Source organism: Apteryx mantelli, chromosome 2 (assembly GCF_036417845.1).
Source record: "Apteryx mantelli isolate bAptMan1 chromosome 2, bAptMan1.hap1, whole genome shotgun sequence".
NCBI lineage: Eukaryota > Metazoa > Chordata > Aves > Apterygiformes > Apterygidae > Apteryx > Apteryx mantelli.
In genome coordinates, this window is record NC_089979.1 from 110,984,928 (window position 1) to 111,007,788 (window position 22,861).

Sequence of the window (22,861 nt, forward strand, 5' to 3'; positions counted from 1 at the left end):
AGGTGAGAAAAATCAGTTCCAATGTCAAAAGAACATACTTGGTTGTTTCATGGGATGTATATCAAAAGAACTGAAGCAAATCCCATTAAAGTCAAGAACAATTTCCATTTCATTTCAATGATTTCAATGACTATTTTATATGAACACCTAGAAGTAAGAAATATATTCTGGAAGCACAAACATCCCACACACTATGCACAGCAAGCTTGCAAACTGCCTCCTACTTCACTGCTAAAAGACAGTCAGCTGAGACACCACTCACTCCCTATGCATGTAGTTGTGTTTATTACATTGCTTTCATAGTCCAAGCAAAACACTGCTTGTGTGACTAGATGATTCCAGAAAGATGGAAGGGCAGCTGTGAAAATGTATGTAGGCTATAATTCAAATCAAGGTGCTTGTGATAGGATTCATCAGCTCTGGAGAACTGCAGTACAGATGTCTACATCTGAGCTTGTCACCTTAGGGTCACTTCATAGAAATAGGACAGAAATGGATAGTTAAAATTTTCTGTCTTGGAAGATATAAATAGTTCCCTGGAATTGCATGTTTTTTTCTGCACTGACTACAAAGCGTGTCAGATGGATATGTTTTCATGAGTCAGATGAACACCATCCTTGGGGCATCCTTGAACACCATCACTGTATCTTATAATGGACATTAACTATACTCTTGCAGGAATATGCACTGATGCAGAGCTGAGTGAGTTTGTGCTGATCTGGTTGCAGAATAGGGGCCAAAATGAGTCATATTTGTTGCCATAGTGTATTCAGTGATACAGTGCCACAAAATACACGTGATGACAATATTTTTTCTTATCTACAGTCTACTCTTTGGACCTTTTACTTTAGGGGAAATGTTCCTCAAGACAGGGCATAAAACTTTTAAAAAATCTGCGCCCCTTATGAGCTTTTTACTGAAGAGAAAACAAGTGCATTGGTTCTACTGGTCAGCCCAAAGAATTTAATTAATCACTAGAGCTTTGGTTACACTATACAAAGCATTTCAGGCAGTCTCTGTCTTCTGGAGCACTAAGGGGTCACTGAAGGACTTGACTCCAGGGAAGTTAGCTCCAGTGTGTATACCTGTCCAGAGAATCTGACCTAACAACTTTGAATTCTCAATTTGTGTGTATTTTTAATCCATTCTAACCAGTATAATGCAAGAAAACATTTACAAGTATTATTTTTATTACATAAGGATCTATACTGGGGTAGTATTGAAAAGAGAATACCCCTTGCAGCAGAGGGTCCCTAACTATGATAAGTACTGGTAAATGTTGTGAAGAGATGTGATCTCTGCCTTGAAGATATAACCTAAGTTATAACCTAGGAAAGCTCCATGGTCACAAATTGCTGAGGTCCTAGTCTACTCCATAACAGAAGTTATATTTTGATCTAATGTTTGATCAATGACTGAATATCTCTTAGCTGCACTGAGGAAACCAAAAATGTAATGTAGTTTTAGCCCTCCATGGAAATAAATTATCTGCAGAATGACAGCTTTTTCATTTTAATTCTAACTGCTGGATAATATTTTCCACTCTCAACTTCATTGGCATAATTAATAGCTCTAAATTTTAATAGGAGCTTGTGGTTAAAATATTACAACCATGTTAAGCCAAAAGTAATGTGGGCCATTATTTCTGTACAAGTGGCATCTGTATGAGTATTTGACAGATGTTTCAACAGATTCTGGCTCCCATGTCAGAGACAACTTTATAAGTTTGAACTGAAAGACTCCTTTGGCTTTTTCTATTTTAGTGAGAAATGAAGCTGGGATTCAGCCTCTTGTGAGCTGTTTGTGTACCACTATGGAATCAGTTGCTCATTTCTCCAACAACTATGCCAAATGAAAATGATATTGTTTCTAGCTATAAATCATGATATATCACTCTGTCAATGGAAGACATTAGGTGCACTCCATAACCTACTTCAGCTGAAGTCAGATGAGTTAATATATCCCTTCCTCTGCAAGGTTTCAGAGGCAAAAATCTCTGGCAGAGAATTGGAGATGAACAGCTGGCATCAACCTGCACAGTATCAGAGCCAGAATAGGATGTCTGTCTTTAGTGAAAGACCTGTGCTGAGACAATTCTTAAAGTTTTAATTTCTTTTCCTTTCAAAAAGAAAGCCTATTCTATCCAGGAAAGGAGGATTTTCCAAAGATTCAGAAGTCATGTGTGTATGCCTAGCTGAACTACCTCCAAGACGCAGAAAACTAGGACTGAAACCTGGTAGCTACATCTCCCTGTGAGATTTCCCTAACTGCTGTCTTCTGATCGATCTACCATTAAACTTTTTCTAGTGCACATGAGGTTTGCAAGAAGACATGCGGATTTGTTGCATTTATAGAAAAAGAAATCTATATTTTTGAAGATTCATTTTGATTCTTGTTTTTTCCAAAATAGTTACACTGACTCAAATGAGTATTGCCTTCACTGCATGACGGATTATGGCCACCTGTTTCTTGGGAGTGTGAACTGCAGGAGTCAATAATAAGTTTGCCCTCTCTCTATTTTCCTGAGATTTGGTAGCATCTGAATAAGATTTCTCAAGAACATGGCTCCAAAGGCAATAACATCAAATCTTGCAGCAAAAGAAAACAGAATCAACCAAGCACAAACCAAGGTTTCCTGCATATTCTGGAGGGATAATATTAATGAGGCAAGAGCTTCTGCTATGCCAGGGAATTACTAGTATGAAGCAGAATCTCAGCAAAAGTTTCTTTGGAGCAGCCCGCCTGTGCCATGCTCAACCTCATCTGGTGCTCAGAAAGGACAACTGAGCCCTGAGTCAGGCAATTTAAATTCACTGTTCATTCTCACAGAAGGCCTGGGGCTCAGCCTTTGAACTCAGAAAGCAGTAGTGTGAGAGAGCAAATCATAATTACTCACATAGTTTGCATGGAGCACAGTGAAGAACTCAGGATTGGTGATGAACTTTACAGCTGGAGACTGCAGCAACAATGTGATTTTTTGAGAATTCACAGGAGAAAGGGAACCTTCCCTCCTAATTTCTGGGGGGGGGGGGGGGGGGGAAACAAAGCAAAATCTTATTAACATAGCAGACAACGCAGTCTATTATTTAACTTTTATTGTGTGGCCACAGAAGCAACTGTATAAGAATGTCACCACCCTGCCCAATGCACCTTTGTGTTTTCAAGACAAAACTGCTGGCAAAATAGCAGATGTTCTCCTTATGGTAAATGCTGCAGAGCTAAGAGTGGCAGGGCAGGACCTGGATGTTTTCCTGCACTGCATATTATAAAACTCTGGGTCATATCCACTGCCGTTTGCATTGACGCTGCATGTCAATGTGACCACAACAGTTTTTACCAGCTGAGGGCTTGTTTCAATATTGTTAGTCAAATCCTGAGCGTGGTTCTCCCCATGGTTGATTTCAGAGGATAGAGCTGATTTCCAAACCAGTCCGAGGGGTTCACCAGCACAAAGCATTTGGTAGCAAGGCAGGGTTAAGGAAGTCCGCTGCTCAGCTACTCACTTCCATGTTGGTGATGCAAAGCATCATGCAGTGACATGACTGTTTGCAAGTCCATGGTTTTGGGGACTTACGTGATAAGAAGAAAAAAAAACAGATGCAAAGGGATTATTTTTAATCTGTATCAATTCAAGAATCTTTCTGTCAACAAGCTGATGCAGAAGCACAGGAGCAGAACTGAATATTTGAGAATGAGATCTCTGCAGAGGTGGGAATTTCTTAACCTCCACTAAATGCTTTCCTTCTTAGAATTATGGCTTGAGTGTGCAGTCCTGGTATTTTCTAACACAAGCCAACTTTCATTTGCAGTCCAAAGAAACTGAATTTAGACATCGTCAAGAGAATAAATATAGATTCCTTTTTTTTTCTTATCAACTTTTTTTTTTTTTTACTCTAGACACATCATATTATTCCATCCACTTAAGACTGCAGGCCAGATCCATTGCTGGAGTTAAACTGATTTACACTGGCTTAGAATGTAAATAAATGTGCATAAATGGTATTCCTTCTGATATTTTCCTTTTAAATTTTCCTTTTAAATTTTCTTTTAAATTGAAAGGCAAATGTATCATACTGCAGTCTTCTCTTATTCTAGTGTGATTTGCATCTCCCCTTAATCTTTTAATTCTTGGCATTATATACAATATTGACTTTTTCTCCTAAAAAAGAAAATAATAAGTATAGCAAGGGCCATTTACTAATTACTTAAGATCACATATAGTATAGTATACTCATTAGCTCTTTGGGGTTAAAATAAAAAAGGGATTGTTACATAATAAACTGACCTAAATACTTACTGGTAGCAATTCCTATTAAATTACTTTCTTATTACGTAGGTTATGATAGTAAATGATGTAACTGATGTAATACATTACTTGTAATATAAATAATAATAATAATAATACGTGTACCTCATTTCCATCTCAGCTGCTAAGAGAGAGGACTGGGTTCTCCCCATAGGTTTCAATGTAGGTAAAAGGCTCCCATAAGTTGCAGTATAAAGGATTGCAAAGAGGGTTTGAATATCAAATATTAAACATTCTTGGTCAAAACTGATTTTCAAGCTAAAAGCACCTAAAGAATCAGGCTAACAAATAGACATAAGTGAATATTTTACCAAACTGTTGTTTACCATTCATTTTGGTGGCACAAGTTCTCCAACAAAGCAGATACCTATTTCTGGGTGTCCATAAGTTGTCTAGTGGGCACTAGTCTGATTGTTGTTTTTGTTTTTCTTTTTATTTCCAACAGAATACTTGGGCTCTGTTTCCAGAATTTTTAAGAAAATTTAAGTATGACTACCACCAAGAAGAGTGGAACAGCTCTCTGCCCATCCTGTCCTGCTCCTAGGTACACGTTCTCCTCTTCTCCTTTGTACTGTCACTAGTTCTTGTCTGGTCATGTAAAGAGCCAGATAAGAGAATCTGGCTGTAAACTGCAGTAGCCACAAGACAAAAGGTTTATTTTCAGCCAGATCTGTTCTCTGCTCTGCTATAGCATGTTGTCATACGAGTTAGTGATGAGCAAAGAGACAGCTGTGCCTCCTTCAGTGGCAGCCCACACTTGGATCAGCTCATAGCTACCACAAAACTGCAGCCTTAAAAATACAAGTATTCCATACTTGATGCCAGGGCCACTGCAGGTGCGACCACATGGGCAAATGCTGCAGTGAAAAAGCCATGCCCAGGGAGAACAAACTGTCCTTAGAAGGCAAGCCCCCGAGATCAAAATCACACTGCAGTAAAAATAAAACAGTGAAGGTTTTGCAACAGCTGAGCTGAAAAAAATTGGTGCGTTCTCTATTTTCATTTCAAATAACCCTTTACTAAAGTAAAAATACTTTGTCTGTGTTAGCAGTTGTTAAAAATACTGAGGCCTTTTGTATCTGGCTTTGTAACTGTAGCTTCAGGGTTACACCTCTTTCAAGTAGCTTCTGCACCATGCTATAATGAAGTTCCAGTCCTCAGCAGAAAAGCAGAGTTCCCCAGAACCAAATACCATCGTTCAGTGGTGCCAAACATGCCACTGAATGGCTTTTTTCCCCATACCTGAGCTTGGCTGGGAAGGCTCTGCCTCAGAGTCACTTCCTCCTCCAGTGGGAACTCTTTCCACTCTGTTGTTAACTACAGCATCATCCTCAGTCCGCTCTGTTGCAATAGTTCGCTGGATATTTTGGTATCTGCATATTTTCAGAGAAAGGAACAATGTACTTTAGTTAACAGAAGAGCTTTCTGGTGCTTTCTACCTTAACAATGAAAATTGTTTTTGAACAATTCCATACTTATATCTGCAGCATGCAACATAATAAGAATATGCCTGACTCTTTTCTTCTTCAGCTGATGCAGCTTTTCGCACCCGGACCAACCATTACATTGCAAATGAGGCATTTTGCACTGATTAACAAACGGCTGCAACAGAGAGTGCAAGGCAAGAAGAGTCAAAGGTCAAATCTACACCGGTATTTAAGACTACCAGTTCCTATTAGGCTTCCATTTCAATCATTTGGACGTCTGGCACCTAAAAATATCGATGGATCATGGGTCCCCCTCTCAATTAGTCTTACGGTAACATAACCAATCAAGTAAGGATCAATCCTGTGATGCACTGAGTACCCTTCAGTCTTGCTTATTACAATATTGGATGCACATGTCAACCCTAAAAAGGCAAAGGCTATTATGAGTGCTGACAGTGTGTTTATCATGACACTGCATAGCCACCGATTGAGAATACTTCCATTGTGCTAGGTGATGTGGCACCCAGACTAGCAGGTAGTGTAAGCTAAAAGAGCTTACAGTCTAATTGATATGACACATACAGAAAAGGAGAATAGGATGTAACACATGAGCTGAGTGAACCGGGTGAGGATGCAAGTGTTATGCTATTTCTGGAAATTAGCGGGATGGGGTATTTAGCTTGAGTTGGGTGATATCTAGTTGCAGAGCAAGGAAAAAGAAACAATATAGAGATAAGCAAACAGCTGTGAGGAGGACAGAAATAAATGCTGAACTAAAACCTGCAAGTAGCTTTAAAACTCTATAATGTCATTTGCATATTAATTATGGAACTAATTTCCATATTAATTGATGACAACAGGACTAATCATGGCCTTAGAAAAGAGCTCAATCTTAAACACTCTACCAGATCAGGATCAAAGTATCTACAAGGCTGTGGGAATAACCTGGAATGTTTCAAATAGGCACTACAAAAAACAAATTCTAGTTAACATGTTCACCCACATAAACAGATGAATAAGATGGGAAATCAAGATTCTTTGGTTTTACTAGCAACCTATGAATATAACAAGTCTTTTTACATATTGAAAGATAAAAACATAGAGAGAGAGAGTGAGAAAGAAAAGAAGGAAAGAAAAAGAGAAGAGAAAGGAAAGAAAGAAAAAAGAAGGAAAGAGAAAAAGAAGGAAAGAGAGAGAAAAAGAAGGAAAGAAAGAAAAGAAAGAAGGAAAGAAAAAAAGGAAAGAGGGAAAGAAAGGAAAAAGGCTCTCTGAATTATTTTAATTAGCTTTAACTCCACCCTGATATTTTTAATCCTTATTTCTGGATTGCATTCCTGTACTGATATAAACTGGGATAGCTCTACTGGCTGCATTTAATCTGATCCAGCATTATTTGTCTCTCATTTTAATGACTTACACTTTCTTTTCTTTCATCAGCTCATCTTCTGACTTCTACATTTTCCTTTCTTCCTCTCTCTCTCTGTTTGTTAATGTGTACTTTATTCCAAATTAGGAGTTGGTCAGGAATGAGTTCCTCAAAGTGACATGGGATCATTAAAGACAAGCAGTTACAATTTAGCTTTTATATATCTCTCAACTGACAGCAATGTCAATAGTTCACTCCAACCTGACCTCGGGCAGAGGGGTTGGAGATAATTAAGAAAAATAACTAAAGTTTTAAGAGATATATGCTAAACTTACACAGTACAATGTATTTTCCCCCAGTAATCAAAGTCATTTAAAGCTACATTTAATATATGCTTTGATAGCTCAATAAACAGCATTTTTAGAAGATTTTTTAAAAAGACTGGGCGTTTTGTTTTTAAGTAAACAGGTAAAATTCAAAAAGCAGATTTCACAACAGCATAAATTTACCTCAGCTGTTCTGCCCCTCTGTTTTAGACCCATGTTTCACATTTTTATTCACTTGACTGCAGGCTAATTGAATGAACTTTCCATTCCAATACTGGAAGAGTTTTACGACACCAATAACAGGGGGAAAAAAAAGGAGTTCATATATTCAAGGGATATAAGCAGCACATAGAAAAAAAAAAACAACTGTAGCTTCAATTTAATTAGATGGCAGAAAATCCCTACTGGCAAATTTTAAACAGTAACGTTAGCTGTATGCCAACAAAAGGCTACTTTTTTTTTTTTTTTGGTCTCAATATTATAAAATTGTCTTATATAAATACTACAAAAAGACAAAATAATTGGAGAAAACATTGAAAAGGTAAAAGCTATGGGAATGCCTCTGGAAATTTAAGTCTCCTTTCAAAGTGATTTGTCAAAGAAATAGAGGTTTAGAAATATCACACAGAGGCTGTCTTAACCATATGATTATAATTTGCTATTTATTACTGCTTAAAATAATGCAAGGACAAGTCTAGCTGCACATGCACATATGCTGTATAGGATCTTCCCAACAGAGTTTGAACAGCAATGGCTGTTATCTACTTTGCTAACAAGCAAGCAAGTTCAGGTAATGCTGTAGAAAATGAGCAAGGCTCTTTAAAATAAAAAGTAGGGATGTTTCTTTGGAGCTTGCCCAAAGCCTGGATTTCAATTTTGCATTCCCTGTATCCCCAAATGGCCAGTACAGCTAATAGGAAGCTTTGAGTACAGAAGTAATGCGGGACTAGGCTCTTGGATTTGAACAATCACAGCTATGAGGTTTTTTCAAGATGAATTTCCAAAGCTTTGTGGTTTTGGCTGGGCTGGAAATACCAAGCTCTCTTGTAATATTTTGGTCTTTCCATTCCCTTCCCCGTATGAAACCAGGAAGCTGAAAAGTGAGTAGATTGGTTTAAAAAGAAAAGTGGCCAAGTTTTTTCAAATTGCCAAGAGGATTTGAGTCCCATTTTGTTTGAGCTTGGAGCAAAAGTTCAGGCTGCTGTTAAGTCTATCAGCAAGGTCTGTGTTTGCTATTACTTTGTCTAAAATGATTTTCTGGTGTGTCTGCTGAAGAAGATTGTTTCAAAGAATGAAGCTTGAAATACAACAGAAGAGTATTTGTAAAATGAATGCTTAAACAAAGCCTGATCCTCTGTAGTGCTTTTCAATAACTATTCTGGAAAAGTTGTTTTCCTCATAAGCCCCAAATCTGGAGAACTTGAAATATCTGAAATCAGCTTTAGGACAATGACAAATTTTAAATTTATAAAAATCAGGTTGAAAATACAGAAATGGCTTTCCACTTCAGAAATACTCAGGTTGGTTGAAATCATTGCAATGTTCTGTACAAATCTTTCAGTGGATTCTTAAGAAATGTTTCTATTCAACTACCCAAACTTGGCAACAATAGGAGACATCCCATTTCCATCTGAACATGAGGAAATACTTTTTCACTGTGAGGGTGACAGCGCACTGGAACAGGTTGCCCAGAGAGGTTGTGGAGTCTCCTTCTCTGGAGATATTCAAACCCGCCTGGACGCGATCCTGTGCAATGTGCTCTAGGTGACCCTGCTTGAGCAGGGGGGTTGGACTAGATGATCTCCAGAGGTCCCTTCCAACCTCAACCATTCTGTGATTCTGTGATTCTGTGATCCCTATTCTAAAAAAAGTATTTTTTGATTTTAATTTTAGAAGCTCTTTGGCAGAGAATACAGAATCATCATTTATTTTCCATCTGTCCCAAGAAGCCACAGCAGTCCACATTTATTAATTTATAAAGTGTTTAGTTTCTACTGTGGCTTAGGTGAGGTGAGCTATGCCACTGCTGAACATCTCCTGTGCTTCTCACTCTGTAACTGGATATCTGAATACTAAAAATATCAAGAGATAGAAAAAACATCATATCAACAGTCAATTCTCAAACCAAACCAGTGATAAACGAGTCATATTCAAAAAAGCTAGGCAGTCTACATGAAAATATAGAAGAATAAAGTTTGAATCAAGGAGGTCACAAAGGCAATGCCTACCCTGCTGTTTCTGCTGAGATCTGAGATAGCTGGTTTACTGATTAACCCGTGTCAGCTAACAGAATGGTAAGTTCCTATGCAGACACTCACAAACATTTATTAGTGGCTGTGTTGGGCTTGCATGAGAGTTCAACCTCAAAAAAAAACCCCCAAAAAAACCAAAAAACCCCCTAAGCTCTGAATTACATCCACAACAGAGCTTTCTGTGTCAGATAACTTGCTTAAGTGGCAATCAAATTGTGAAGTTTTGACATGACCCAAACCTTTCTTAAAGATAAACCCTAAATAGCAGAGAAGAACCATGTAAATCCCTTCAAAGAGTCTACTAGAAATATCCACTTTTCTTTGTTTCTTTAATGTTAACATGGCAGGTTGACACATTCTGAGAAAAGCTATAATGGAAACAAATACTGAGCAGGTTCTTTCACCTCTACAAGAAATAATACATGGTGTGAAATACCATCCAGAACAATGAATTTGGAAAAAAAAAAAAAAAAGAAAAAGAAAGAAAATCTTCAAGTGTGTGTTGATGGTGTCAACTTACTGTGCGCAATAATCACTTCCAGAAGGCTGTTTGCTCTCAAAAAGTTACATAACTTTCTAGTCAATGTCATTCAGGACTCAGTTCTCCTTACAAAGGATGTAGTAACTCCCAAACTATTCTGCACCATGGAAAGAATACTCTGAAACTCTGTACCCTTCTCTTAGCTCCTGATCTTTCTTTTAATACAGAGAAAAAAACCCAAACTTCTGTGGCATTTTACATACTATGATTAGAATATAATTTCAGTCTTCCTTGTCTAGAAAAGAAACCATATCATTACAGTAAGCAGGGAATAAAAACAAAACAAAACAAAACCTTTTCTCAAGTAAAAAGGGAGGATTTTTGCCCAGCTGTTTATTTTTTCTCTTTCGTCCTAAATCCAGTCTGAAAAACAACCATGAGTAGGAAATGATAAACAAATGTATGTGTGGAGTAGTCAAACTAAGTGGAAAATGCATGCCATGTTAGAGATATCTGAGCTAGCTCTGAACAAACTGACAGATTTACAGGGCCCAGTGCAACACTAAGCAGGTCTGTCTAGGTCTAGAAGGTTTACAGTCCTGTTAGTTCAGTACTCTGCCCTGGAAAAGGAGACAGGTCTTTCAGCGGGCCAGATTTGCTTGGGTAATGTCACACTGATATGGCAACACTATTTCAATACAATTCAGCTCAGAAATCTCTGCAGATACTGCACTGTGGTGCTGGAGGCCGACCCATAGATGCTACTCTTAGAGCTGAATAGCAAAAACGACTTCATCCCTTCTCTTCTGGGAGTCATTTCAAAAAGGTTTTCCAAAAGCCTCTTCTTGATGTTTGAAATGCTTTGCAACATCTCCCACTCAACAACCCTCCTCGTGGGCAAGTCTGGGTACAGAATGCTCACAGCAGGCAGCAAGGTAGAGAGTGATCAGCAGCCAGGACAGGAACAGGTAGGTTGGACGAGGGGAAAAGATAAATCCTTAAGGAGCAGATACTATGCGATAGGGAAGGAAGGAAGCCACTGGGGCCATGAGGAAAAGGGGGAGCATGAATCTCTAGGGAATATAGGGTGCAACTACTCACCGCCGATTTAGCTGCTCCATTTGCTGGACAGAGCCAGACCTGTGGATTCCATCTGGCGTTGCCGCGGCTGTGGGACGCTGCCACGTTGTGGTTCGGTTGATGTGATCGACGTAGAACACCCTGCCGTGGCTGTCTATCCGAGCTTCCCAATCTAGGGTTACAAAAAGAGGAAGATGATGCAATCAGTATGATGCCTTCCCTAAAGCCTAAATGCTGGAGATATATATACACACACATACATATACACAGACAGTGGATAAACATACATGAGATAAATACTACATATGTGTGTATATGTATGTAATATATATTATAATGTGTATATATTCAAACTGAAATGCTATGTGCATGTCTACATATATGTATATGCAGTATATTCATATACATAAATATTACTTCACTCACAACACATAGGCAGTCTATGGAATTCACTACTGTAGACTATGAAAAACAAGTGACACAGTGGCTCTACTTTTAAAGGGCTGGATAATTTTACAATCAGTTATACTTGTTGGCTGGATTTATTGCAGGTCAGGGTAGCCATATAGAACAGGCCCTTAGCAGAGAAAGATTAAATCTCAGCTAATGTTTCAAATCCCATGTTTTCTTTTTTGTTGTGTTTCAGAATAAACATGTTTCATTTCTCTTTTCTTTTATAAAGTGGCTCAGAAGGATACCATATAGAAATTAAAGGCTCCCCACCTAAAACTGATCACAGCCTGGTTGGGCATATTTTTAGAAATCTCTACAAATACAAACAGATGAGTGTCATAAACCTATTGCTCTGATGAATGCCAACTAGGCGGAGAGTTTGCAGCATAATATTGAGCCTTCTATCATTACTATCTCCTGTCAATGTTAGTCTAAGTTGTCCCATGAATGAAAATTAAAAGTTCTTGTATATCTGAAAATATGAAAGTGTGGAAAATGATGATTAAAAGCATGAAAAGCACTGAAAATGTTGATAGAAGAGTTTGTAACAGGAAATTCAGAAGTGAATTAGAAAACTAAGCCATACATTGAACTGCTTGGAATGGATAGCGTGATATAAATTTGACTTGCTAACTTCATATTTCCACATGATTCACCAGCTGATGACATATCTATGCAAATATATGCACATACTTGCTACATATATTATATACAAACCACCACCCACATTCACACACAAATGCACATATAGTAATTACTTTGGGGGGCTCACACTCCCTCTTCTCCCCATACCCTTACTATGACTCCCTCCTCCCTAGTTGAGGTGGGGATGAGTCTACTCCTTCTTCCATGGCTTTTTATGAACAAATTTAGGATCAACTGGGTTTCATTCTTTTTATCCCCTACCCTCTAAGAGTAGGATTGAAGTTGTGCCTCTCCCTGCTGTGTCTGGAAACCAATTCTCAGCTACTAGTTCCCCTCCCCTGAATACTGGCCCTGTCTGAATTCAGTTTCCACACCTGGACTGGTCCCACCCAAGTGTAGGCTCTCTTAAGTCTATGACTGGTTGCTCCTAGCATGTTAATCTCAGGAACCTGAAAACATGGACTTTGGGAGTCCTCAGAGGAATCTTCTGTAAGATTAAAACAACAGGGAGCCACATACACATGCATTATTTCTTTAAAGCTGACTGTAAATACCTCTGTATTTACAGGTGCAAAACATACACTCATACCACAGGTGTATACATACACATGCACACACACAGAGTCTCTCTCACTGTGAACATCACTATATAATCTTAAGGAGAGGGCTCCCTGTTACTCCCACTGGGTTAGGTTTCCCAAGGATGTTGTAGGTGTTTCAAGAACAAGAACACGGCTTAGTGAAAACGATGCCTGAAACATAAGACAGTGAAAAAGGGCACAGCAAGTACAATAGATGCACACTGAAGGAAGTCAGACTGACACCTTTTGATATGCAAGCCAGGCTGAAGGCCAGAACCTTGCTGAGCATACTATCACTGGCAGCAGGTGTGCCAGCTCAGATGGGGAATGGTCCTTCTGGAGCCATGCATCATTTGCAACATCAGCAATACAGAAATAACCTTGGCCAGATCAAAGGTGACATGTTGTACCATAACATCACTAAGAAGAGCTTCATTTTCCTTACTGCTGTCTGGCAAAGGCCAAATACTTGACCTCACACCACACTGTAGTATCATGCAACAAGATGAGAATAATAAAGCTCAGTGGATAATTAGAGACTTGTAGGCAATTATTAGACCCACATTCCAGCCAGCCTACAGAAGACATCAACTAATACTGGTCATATTGGTCTGTAGCTTGCTGATGGACATTCAGTAAGAATAACGCTACCTGATTACACAGTAAAACAAGTGCTTCTCATAACCCAACCCTATGCAATAGTGGCTTAAGAGTGTATCTCTAATTAAACATAACTCAGAGCTCCTAAGTTTAATGCTTAGAAAGCTAGGAGCGCTAAACCTGTCCAGAGCTTGGAGGTCACAGTGAAAACAGCAGGTCTGGATGGTGCTGCATCGCAATTTTTGGAAGACTCTCTCTGCTGGATGTATTGCTTATGTGTGTACATGTGAAATTGTGGGCTGACACTCGCATTGTCATACTAAAATATTAGGAACTATGTGTCACATGGCTTCTGGAGAATTTGCTGCAGTCCTGCATGAGTACTGCTCCTTGCAACTGCATTTCTGATCAGCTGAATAGTTATCAGCTTCTTTTGGTCAGCTGGGAAGGCTGTCAGAAGGTGGCAGGTGCTGATACTTCTGTTGTATGTATGCCTAACTATGCTGTACTTTCTGTCTTCACACAAGACAACCAGTAAGTCATGGAAGTCACTGAAGCTACATACGATACCAGATTTGCAGACAGAGGGATGGATGCCTGCACAGAGAGTTGAACAGGCTGACAGGTGAACTGACAGACAGGACTCTGATTTGGAGCTGTGCTAAAGTTCCTTCAAGCTACTCCAGGGGCATAAATGATCTAGGAAGCAGTCAAATCTCCTCTGGGTTTTTTGTTACTTTGTTTTTTTCAGGCAAATAAAACTGTGACTACCACACAAACTAACCTCCATCTAGCCTTCACAGTAGGAGCACACTGGACCACAGGCTGGGGACAGGACAGTATGGGGTTCTGTACTTCAGTGATCCCCCTCTATCAACCAATTCATATTTCACAGCAGCCTCTGAAACTGCTCTTATTTATACCAGAAGACACAATATTTTCTGGCAGGCCCAGAATCCTGGAGGGGCAAAATAAACATGCTTGCTTTCCCTTTTCAAGCTCAGTCACACCTTCGGCATAAAGCAGCTCTGACCTGGGCACGTGTATTTTTCTTGGCTTCAGTTCTGTAGGGTTTCCAGCAGTATTAGCAAATACATGCATAATAAGAGGTGACTATTAAGGCCGTCATGAGGCCATACAAACTCTGCAAATCTTCTGTCAATCTCAAATGTGCCTTAACTTTCAAACTGGTCATTACGGCATTCCTACATAAATAATAAATCTGCTCTACCTTATGTTGCCAAATAAACTTGTCTGAAATTAAATTTCCTCCCTGGAACCAACTGTTGTGGAGTTATGATGAAACAAAGTTATTTGGAAGACTTATTCAAAAGAGAAGAAAAGACTGTCCAGTGGATTCTCCAGGACAGAGGTAAAACTAGCCAACATTGGTAATGTTTTGGTAATGGTAAACTATCTTCAACCCTACTTCCAGATAGAAGCTAATGCTGCATGTGAGACACAAGCCAGCTGATCATGTAACTCAGATTTAAAATATAAAGTGTCTTCCTCTCACGCAATTCAAGAATTATTTATCTATGGATTAAGCGGCATTAAAGGCACTGAGATGGTGATACTGAATGCTAGAAAAAGAAAAATTTCTAGATTGAGGCAATATTTTTCATTTTGAAATTACTTTAAAATTTCATTGACAGTTTGGGGAAGTGCCTTCCTAGGTGATATTATCTAATTCAGCTTTTTTTCCCCAAAAAAGTTATTCCTATTCCTATTCCTATTAAAATCAATATATTTAAGTCCATAGTCTCAATCTTTATTGCAAATACAACGTTATATGCAAATGCTCAAATACAAAGGCATATCACTTCACTACTGTATTGTTGTACTTTGGATTTAATGTCCTCATACCCTATCATGATAGCCTTTGCGAAAACCAGTGGTAGAAATACTTGCCTTTTGAGGATGATAATCAGAAAGAGGCAAAATGTATTAAATTGGTAACAGCAGAAAATGGGACACAGATTCACAGCATGGTTTTTTTTCACCTGAACTGCTGTCAGTGTCCTCTCATTAAGTCATCTAATTGGGAACGTGCCCTATTCACAAAGTGTTGAGGTAAGAGTGGGAAGAAGAGAAATATTTGCCTGTTACAGAGTTAACCGTTCCCATTTCATCATTCACTGGCAAGCCACAGTGGGACTCTAAAGACTTCATTGGGCTAAAGGCATTTGAATCATTCATTGCTACTGCGTAGCTGACGCCAGCATCGAGGCTATTTTCAGTTTAGGGAATACCGAGAGCATGGTTGGTAAATGATGAATTATTTGTCAAGGGCAGCATGTGGAAAATAAGTGTGTTCCCTACTTAGGCTTTGAAGAAAATAAAGTGCTTTGTTTATACGCCTGGTTGTTTTTCTGAGGCACTGAACATTTTAGGTTGTTAAATCATGTGCTGAAGTTGAAAGGTGATCCCAAATGTTGCAGGGCATAGAGTGCACTCTGCTGGGCATTTCATGCTAATGCAAAAAGCAGGGTAATCATCCAGGATTATACAAGGGAAAGTCTCTAGCGACAAGTGGAAACACCTTCAGCAATTGATATGGAGCTAAAAATCCCATACTATCAGCCTGCTAATCCACTGCTTTGCTTAAAACCCTTTCATTTTTATTCCTGTCAACTGCAGACCCCATTGAGGTCCATAATGAACATAAAATTCATTGATCATCAGATCCAAAGACAGTGCAACAGGACAGGAATGTGAGGTGTCTCTTCCCCAGAGTCTGGGTTTCTAGCCCAGATTTGGGCCTGTTGTCCATGCCAGGAGCATCCTGACTGTGAAAGGGTTCCTGCTGGACCTGCAAGCAGAGCTGACAGGACCCCACAGAGAGCACCATCCCAAATCAGCTTTGAGACTGGTGATGGAAAAACCCGAAGACAAACTTTGTAGAAAAAACAGAGTACTTTGCCATTACAGTACCCAGAGGCTTTTTTGTAAAGCTTCCAGATCACTTTACAAATAGCCACTCATACCAGTCTTACAACAGCGACTGGAGACAAGTGAAAATTATTATTTCCATTTCATGGTAGCTAAGAAAGATGGACCAAGGCAGAAGGAGGTTATGGAGCTTGTCCAAAATAACATGACAACATTTGAAGTCAGGACCAAATACAGGAAACAAAAGAGTGTACTGCTTGAGTTCTGGAGAATGAATATACAGGACAGATGGGGTCATTTAGAAAGACATACTGACCTCTACACTATTTCAGTTAACAGGAAAGGTTGAGAAATACAATAAATTAAAAAACTAAAGCTTACTTGGTGGAAGAGGCTCATCGATAGTTGGGTAGTGATGATGGTCAGGCCTCAGAGAAGGAAGCTGGCTGACTGGCTGAGAATTATGGAGTAAAGGGCAATCACCTATGGACAAGATATTCAAGACATTCACAGTCATTCACTGTTTTCACAACGTGGTTTAAAAAATGTGCTACTGTAAAACGAGATTAATTTTTTAAAAAGGTTAGCCTAGTGTTGTACTAGCAGCTCTTATTATTTCTGTTTCCAGGCACTATTTTAATAACCACTCACATGCCAAGGAATCATTAAAATAATGCAGTCAAGGATCTGGTCTTGGGTTTCAGTCAACGCTAAACTATTATGGGCCAGATTCTGGACTCATTTACTCCAGACACACAAGTGTAAGCGAGAGAAGAATCAGGCTTGATCTCTGAGAAGTACTGTATAAGTGCAACCAAACTCAAGCTTCTGCAGAAATTGGGCAGGAACGTGCAAAATCCATTCCAACTTTTAACTCACCCCATCAGAGGAATGTGAGGCTAAAAGTTGCCTTTGAAGCTTTCTCTGCTTTTTAAAAAAGGCCTTATTTTAAAACAGATGAACAGATGTATATGTGAACTGAAGTGGCAGGATTTTGCAGTCCCTGCAGAGCAGAAGATCATTCCCTTCTATAGTCATTTTTCAAAATTCAACTGTCCATCTTGAGTGGGAAGAAGGAGAACGAGAGAAAGACCAGAAACAGGTAGGAGACAGGTGGTAGAAGAGGAGGATAAAAGATAGCGAGACAGAGTCAGGACCTGAGATAAAGAGGGAAGACCTGAAACAGAGAAGTGGGAAAAAAGAAGAGAAGGAGACACACAATAGACAGGGCAGAGGAAGTTTTTAAACACCAATATTGTATATATGCCTGTATATCCAAATATGAAATAATGGAACCTAAGCAAATTTCCAATCTGATGTTCTGTTGATGGCAACAAGTAATGTAAGATTCAGTCAATGTTTACAGAATCCTTTAAGAAACTAAGAAGTTTACTGTAAGGATGAAAAACTATTCTTAATCCTAGAATTAACCATGAGAATGAGGAACCTGCAAGTTAACACTCCACAGGTTTCAGAATTCAGATCTCTTCCTGATCTTCTTTAAAACCTTAGAAATCAGGACTATTTATCCTACTAATGGACATATTTTCATGTTGTATGATAACAGTTGTTCACTACAATCTCCAGCTCCAGATGAATCTGTATTATAGAGATACAATCTAAGTTACATAAATATAACATTTATATGCATCAAAAAGATGCGAGTTAGGGAAAAACTGTTTAATGTTTCTGATATCACCAGAAAATTACAGAAAGATACTTTAAAATTCAGAACAGACTATTCAGCTGAGGCAAACTCACTGTATGCTGGCTGGTTTAGCTATCTTTAATGTCAGGATCTTAACATCCTAAGAATAAGCATTCTATAAAAAATAACATCTAGCTATCAAACGGTAAAATAAACAGTTACCTAAAATGTATATCTGTTTTTCCGAGGCCTTTGCGAATAGCTAGAGGGCAGAAGCCAATTTTGAGTACAACTGTAAAAAAAATCTCACACCATCTAAAAGTGAGAAAAATCACTTACATAAAAACACTCCCTCTTCTAGGTGTTCTGACGATACCATTTGGCCTCTTAAATATCTTCATTAAACTACTTGTGTATAGGCATATCTCACAGTCATATGTGCTGCATGTTTTGAACAGACAGCAGAATTACATACGTTATTACTCAGTGCTAGAAGCCCATCTCTGATATCCTTAGAGATCGTGCTTTTACTACAGGTGTTGTAGCACCAACTACCACATCATCTATCTGTGTTTCTTTACTTACCTCACCATAATTGACTCTCCCCTAGTCAAGATAGTTACGCCAAGCCAGCGGAAGCATGGTAGTATCAGTCACCTGGAGCGGATGGAGGTGACCACATCTACTGTATTTGTAATAGCCACCAAAAAACAATGTGAACATTTACTAAAGCACCCAGATGATATCAAGAGTACTAAGCAGCTGTGCTGCCCTTCAGATATATTCTCTCTCGGCTAATCAAAGCGAAGCCACTGTGAACCCTGCAGAGCCCTTTATACGAGCTCAAGGGACAAAACCTGGAGCTGCACAGAATTCATATGCAGAACATACCCTCCCTCCAAATCCCCTCTCACAAGTACACACATCCCAAAATAACCATTAAATCTGTAAGCACAGTCTCATGCACACACACACACACACTTGTGCCCCCCATAGGCATACATGCAAATAAATGCTGTCCACACACAAAGAAAGAACCTCGCCTGCAAGAAAGAAGGTCCATCTCACTGTGGCTTTCTCTGCCTCTGTGTAGTTCTGAGAATTTGATTCTTTGGGCTCAATTCCGCTCTGCAGAGCAAACAATTGTCTAGACATCGCCATCTAGAAAGTCCTTACACGGTCTAGTGTAAGGACACCCTACAACCTTTCTGTTTCTGCCAGAGTAGGGCCTGTGACAGTGGAAGGTGAGCAGAAATGAAGTGGGAATGGAGGAGGAAAAGGTGGAAAGCTGCTTTGGTTGGGGCTTCCAGTGATCCCCAAATATGTCATCCTCTTGGCGACATTTTAATTTGATGTCACTCTGTCAGGCAACAGATGGTTCAGGATTTAGGAATGCAAAGACTACCTCTTGACCTTGCTGCACACTCCTCAGCTGTAGCTGAGGCTTTTACTTCTTCAGACTGAGAAAAACAGTAAACAAGCTGGAGAAGAGATGAGTGACAAAATCCGACTCTAATGTAACTCCACTGTGTAACATGAGTTACTGAAGGGAGGAATTTAATGTAAGGGTTTGAAACGTTTGGGGAAAAAACAGTACCTAAACTACAAAGACAAACAATGATAATCTTAAATATCTTATATCTCTAGAGAAAGTGAAGGATATGAGAACTTCAGTTGATATAGTTACATTTACCAAGCATCTGAGGAAAAAAAAAAACTCTGCTGAGGTGTCCTGTAGTTTGTGAAATCTGAAGTAGATTTGTTTACTATTCAGGGAATTGGAGAAAACAGGGAGAGAATAGGGTTTGTAAGAGGCAGCTGTTTTCTAACTAGAAAACATTTGCATTTCTCCATGCTTATGACTGTGTATGGCTACCAATCATATACACATCCTGGCTCAGATCTTTAGCTAGAATATATCAGCATGTCTGCCCCTTCACAAGCACAAGTCAGTCCTCTCACTGACTATCAGAGACATGGCAGTACACTGGATATGTGAAATGGAACAATCCCAGGAAATAAGGAATGGGTTGGTGGATGTGAGAATGCTGATCTTCCACATAACTACAGGAACTAATCTCAATTTTATAATGATGCATGTATATCTACAGCAAACTGTATATGCAGAACCCCATCCAAATTATTTGGTTTTGCTGGGATTTTCAAGGACAGGCTCAATTATCCAACTGTCCCTGATATCTGGTCCAGCTCGCAAACCCCAAATTTGTATGAAATAAACTGCGAGCTATCTGAAACCTCAATTATCTGATGCCTTCCGTGACATCCAGATAATTAGGGCTGCTCAGCGCATCGATTCTCAGGATCTAACCTTCTCTTCTGCTGCTTGGCCCTGCTATTGGAGTGTCTAGACCCTCTGTGGCTCTTTGTGGATTCCCACCATGAGCTACTAGTTCATCTGGCCACTGGGAGGAGCCATCCACTTGCTCCCTGTCCAGCTCAGGGCTCTGTACTGAATCTGTCACTGACTCAAAAGCACTGTTCTCCTCTTCCTCATCATCCTGTGAGGAAAAGACCGTGCTCTCAGAAATCTTTGCACTGTCGACAGAGGAGAAGCGGGTATGGCTGGAGAAGCGATTGTTACTGTCATAGCAGGAGGTGCTGTAGCAAGAGGTGCTGTAACAGGAGGTGCTATAGCAGGAGGTGCTGTAGCAAGAGGGGCTGTAGCAAGAGGCGTCGCACGCCTCGCATTCATTGTCCCCATTGGGCCTGGAGCTTGACTCGCTCTCGCTCCCTGTCCTGGGGTGTTCCCCATCCAACAGCCCTTCATTTAAGTCAGAGTGTTGCTCGGCCAAAGTCCCAGGAGGCACCGTGTCCTGGCTGAAGTTCTCTTCAGCCTCGTTCTCCAGAGGAGGCTCTGCTGCCACTGTCTCACTCTCACTGACTGTCTCCTTCTCCAACGCCTCCTTGACTGTGGACTCCTCATCATTTTCCCCACTATTACCACCATCTTGCTCTTCTTCCCCATCACTGCTCATCTGTGCTGAGGGCAGGCTGTGGAGCAGGTTGTGGATCCGTATGTAGTGTGTGCGAGGGGTTTCTGGCTCACCACAAGCTGAAGCTATGACTGTCTCAAGTTCAGACACAGGCAGGGAGCAAGGCCTGTTTTTCCTCTTTGCTGTGGTCCTTAGTTGTAGCTTGTTGTCTTCATCCTCCTGGGCTGAAGCCCCTTCTTCTTTCTGACTCTTCTCTAGATCCTTGTCAGCATGTACATCTGCACTCACCTCATCAATATCTAATGTTTCTATGCTGGTCAAGACTCCACCATCTCCCTGAGAACCAAAATTGACTTTATTATTTTCCCTAACTTCAGTCTCAGGAGGAGACATGTAAGCCAGCAGGGCCAGTTGCTCCGTGAGGTCCGTAGCACTCAAAGAAGGCAGCACTTCTCCTGGGTTGGATTCCAAGGGCTCAGGAATTGGCACCGCATCAACCTCCCCATCTCCTGCTAGTTCTTCATTTAAGCTGTTCTGGTTGCCTTCCCCAGGTGGTTTGACAGCCCCTGGGCTATCGATATTGTTCACACTGTATCCATTTAGCTGTTCTGGAGCTGTACTTTTTGAGGTCACTGTGTTGACGCATGGAGGCTCACCGAGGCTTTCCTCTGTGGGGTTGTTCACAGGGCTTTCCTGGAGGTCAGCTGGCTCAGGATCTGCACTAATGGAGACCTCTTCATCATCTGTGTGAGACAGGAAAAGAAATTACTTACTCCTTTAGCAAGAACTGTTGTCTAAACCAGGGGCATAGTTGCAGGGGCACAGGCATCCACAGCAATCCGAGGAAATTAAAAGCATAAATTACAGTGTGAAAGAAGGGACAACTAAGCAACTATCAAGACATGCTTTTTTTTGCTACGCATTCTTTTTACAATAGATTTAACAAATATGAGGTTTAATCCCTGGTGGTAATCTGTATGCATCACCTTGTCCTCCTTGCAACATGACCTGAAGGTAATACCTTCCTGAAACTCTTCTGAGTCAACTGGCATGGGAAAGGATATCATAAGAAGAACAAGAAAACCTTCCGCAAGGTTTTAATGACATTACTCCTGCCATGCTGAAGCTACCAGGATTCCACAACAGAGAACTTAAAAAACAAAAAAACAAAAACAACAACAACAAAAAACCCTTTCACACCTCTGAAAGGTGAAAACCTTTCCAAAACATCCTCGGACATGACCCTCATCTGTCCCACCTCCTCCCAGATGACAGACAACCTGGGCTCTTTTCAGTCCACTCACCAAACAGTCAAAGGACAGGAGATGGGGTTTCCCAGCAAGGGGCAGGTCATATTTTCCAACTACTAACAGAACTGTTGATTTCCAAAGTTCCCCTAAAAGGGCACTACCACAGAGAGGCAAAAGGTCCCTGGGCAACACTATTAGATTTTCACATGAAAATCAAAGTTCAGGCTGACATCATGAGAGTGACTTCCTAATAACTACAAGAGAATATAAATCAAAATCAAACCAAACCAAAAGGGATGGAAGGAGGGAAGGAATAATTTTCTTTTATTTTTACTCTTTTTCAGTAAAAATAATCAAAATAAGAATATTCCAATCATCTCTCCTATGACATTCTCTATTTTTCCTTTACAGAGTGCTTAGATGCAGATGACTCTGCTAGTAGCAGTCTTTCCAGCACTTCCTTGGGAAAAATGATAGAGAAGCAGACGGGACCTTAGTCTTCTACCTTCTTCACTCTAACTTACATGGCAGAACATCTGAAGCAGCCAAGAAGCAAGTGATATGAGACATCAGTAGCTCTGAGACCTAAGGGGAAGCGGG

At 40.0% G+C, this 22,861-nt stretch overlaps 1 protein-coding gene across 1 annotated transcript in view; it reads right to left on the reverse strand.

Moving 5' to 3' along the window:
* The window catches only part of HECW1 (HECT, C2 and WW domain containing E3 ubiquitin protein ligase 1), a 203,541-nt gene that overhangs the window by 53,242 nt on the left and 127,438 nt on the right, over window positions 1-22,861 (reverse strand). Inside the window, exons 9-13 of the mRNA XM_067291220.1 lie at window positions 20,387-21,754; window positions 16,791-16,892; window positions 11,260-11,410; window positions 5,549-5,679; window positions 2,897-3,018 (exon numbers count right to left, since the gene is read on the reverse strand). Coding sequence (XP_067147321.1) covers window positions 2,897-3,018; window positions 5,549-5,679; window positions 11,260-11,410; window positions 16,791-16,892; window positions 20,387-21,754 — 1,874 coding nt within the window. The remainder of the gene's footprint in view (window positions 1-2,896; window positions 3,019-5,548; window positions 5,680-11,259; window positions 11,411-16,790; window positions 16,893-20,386; window positions 21,755-22,861) is intronic.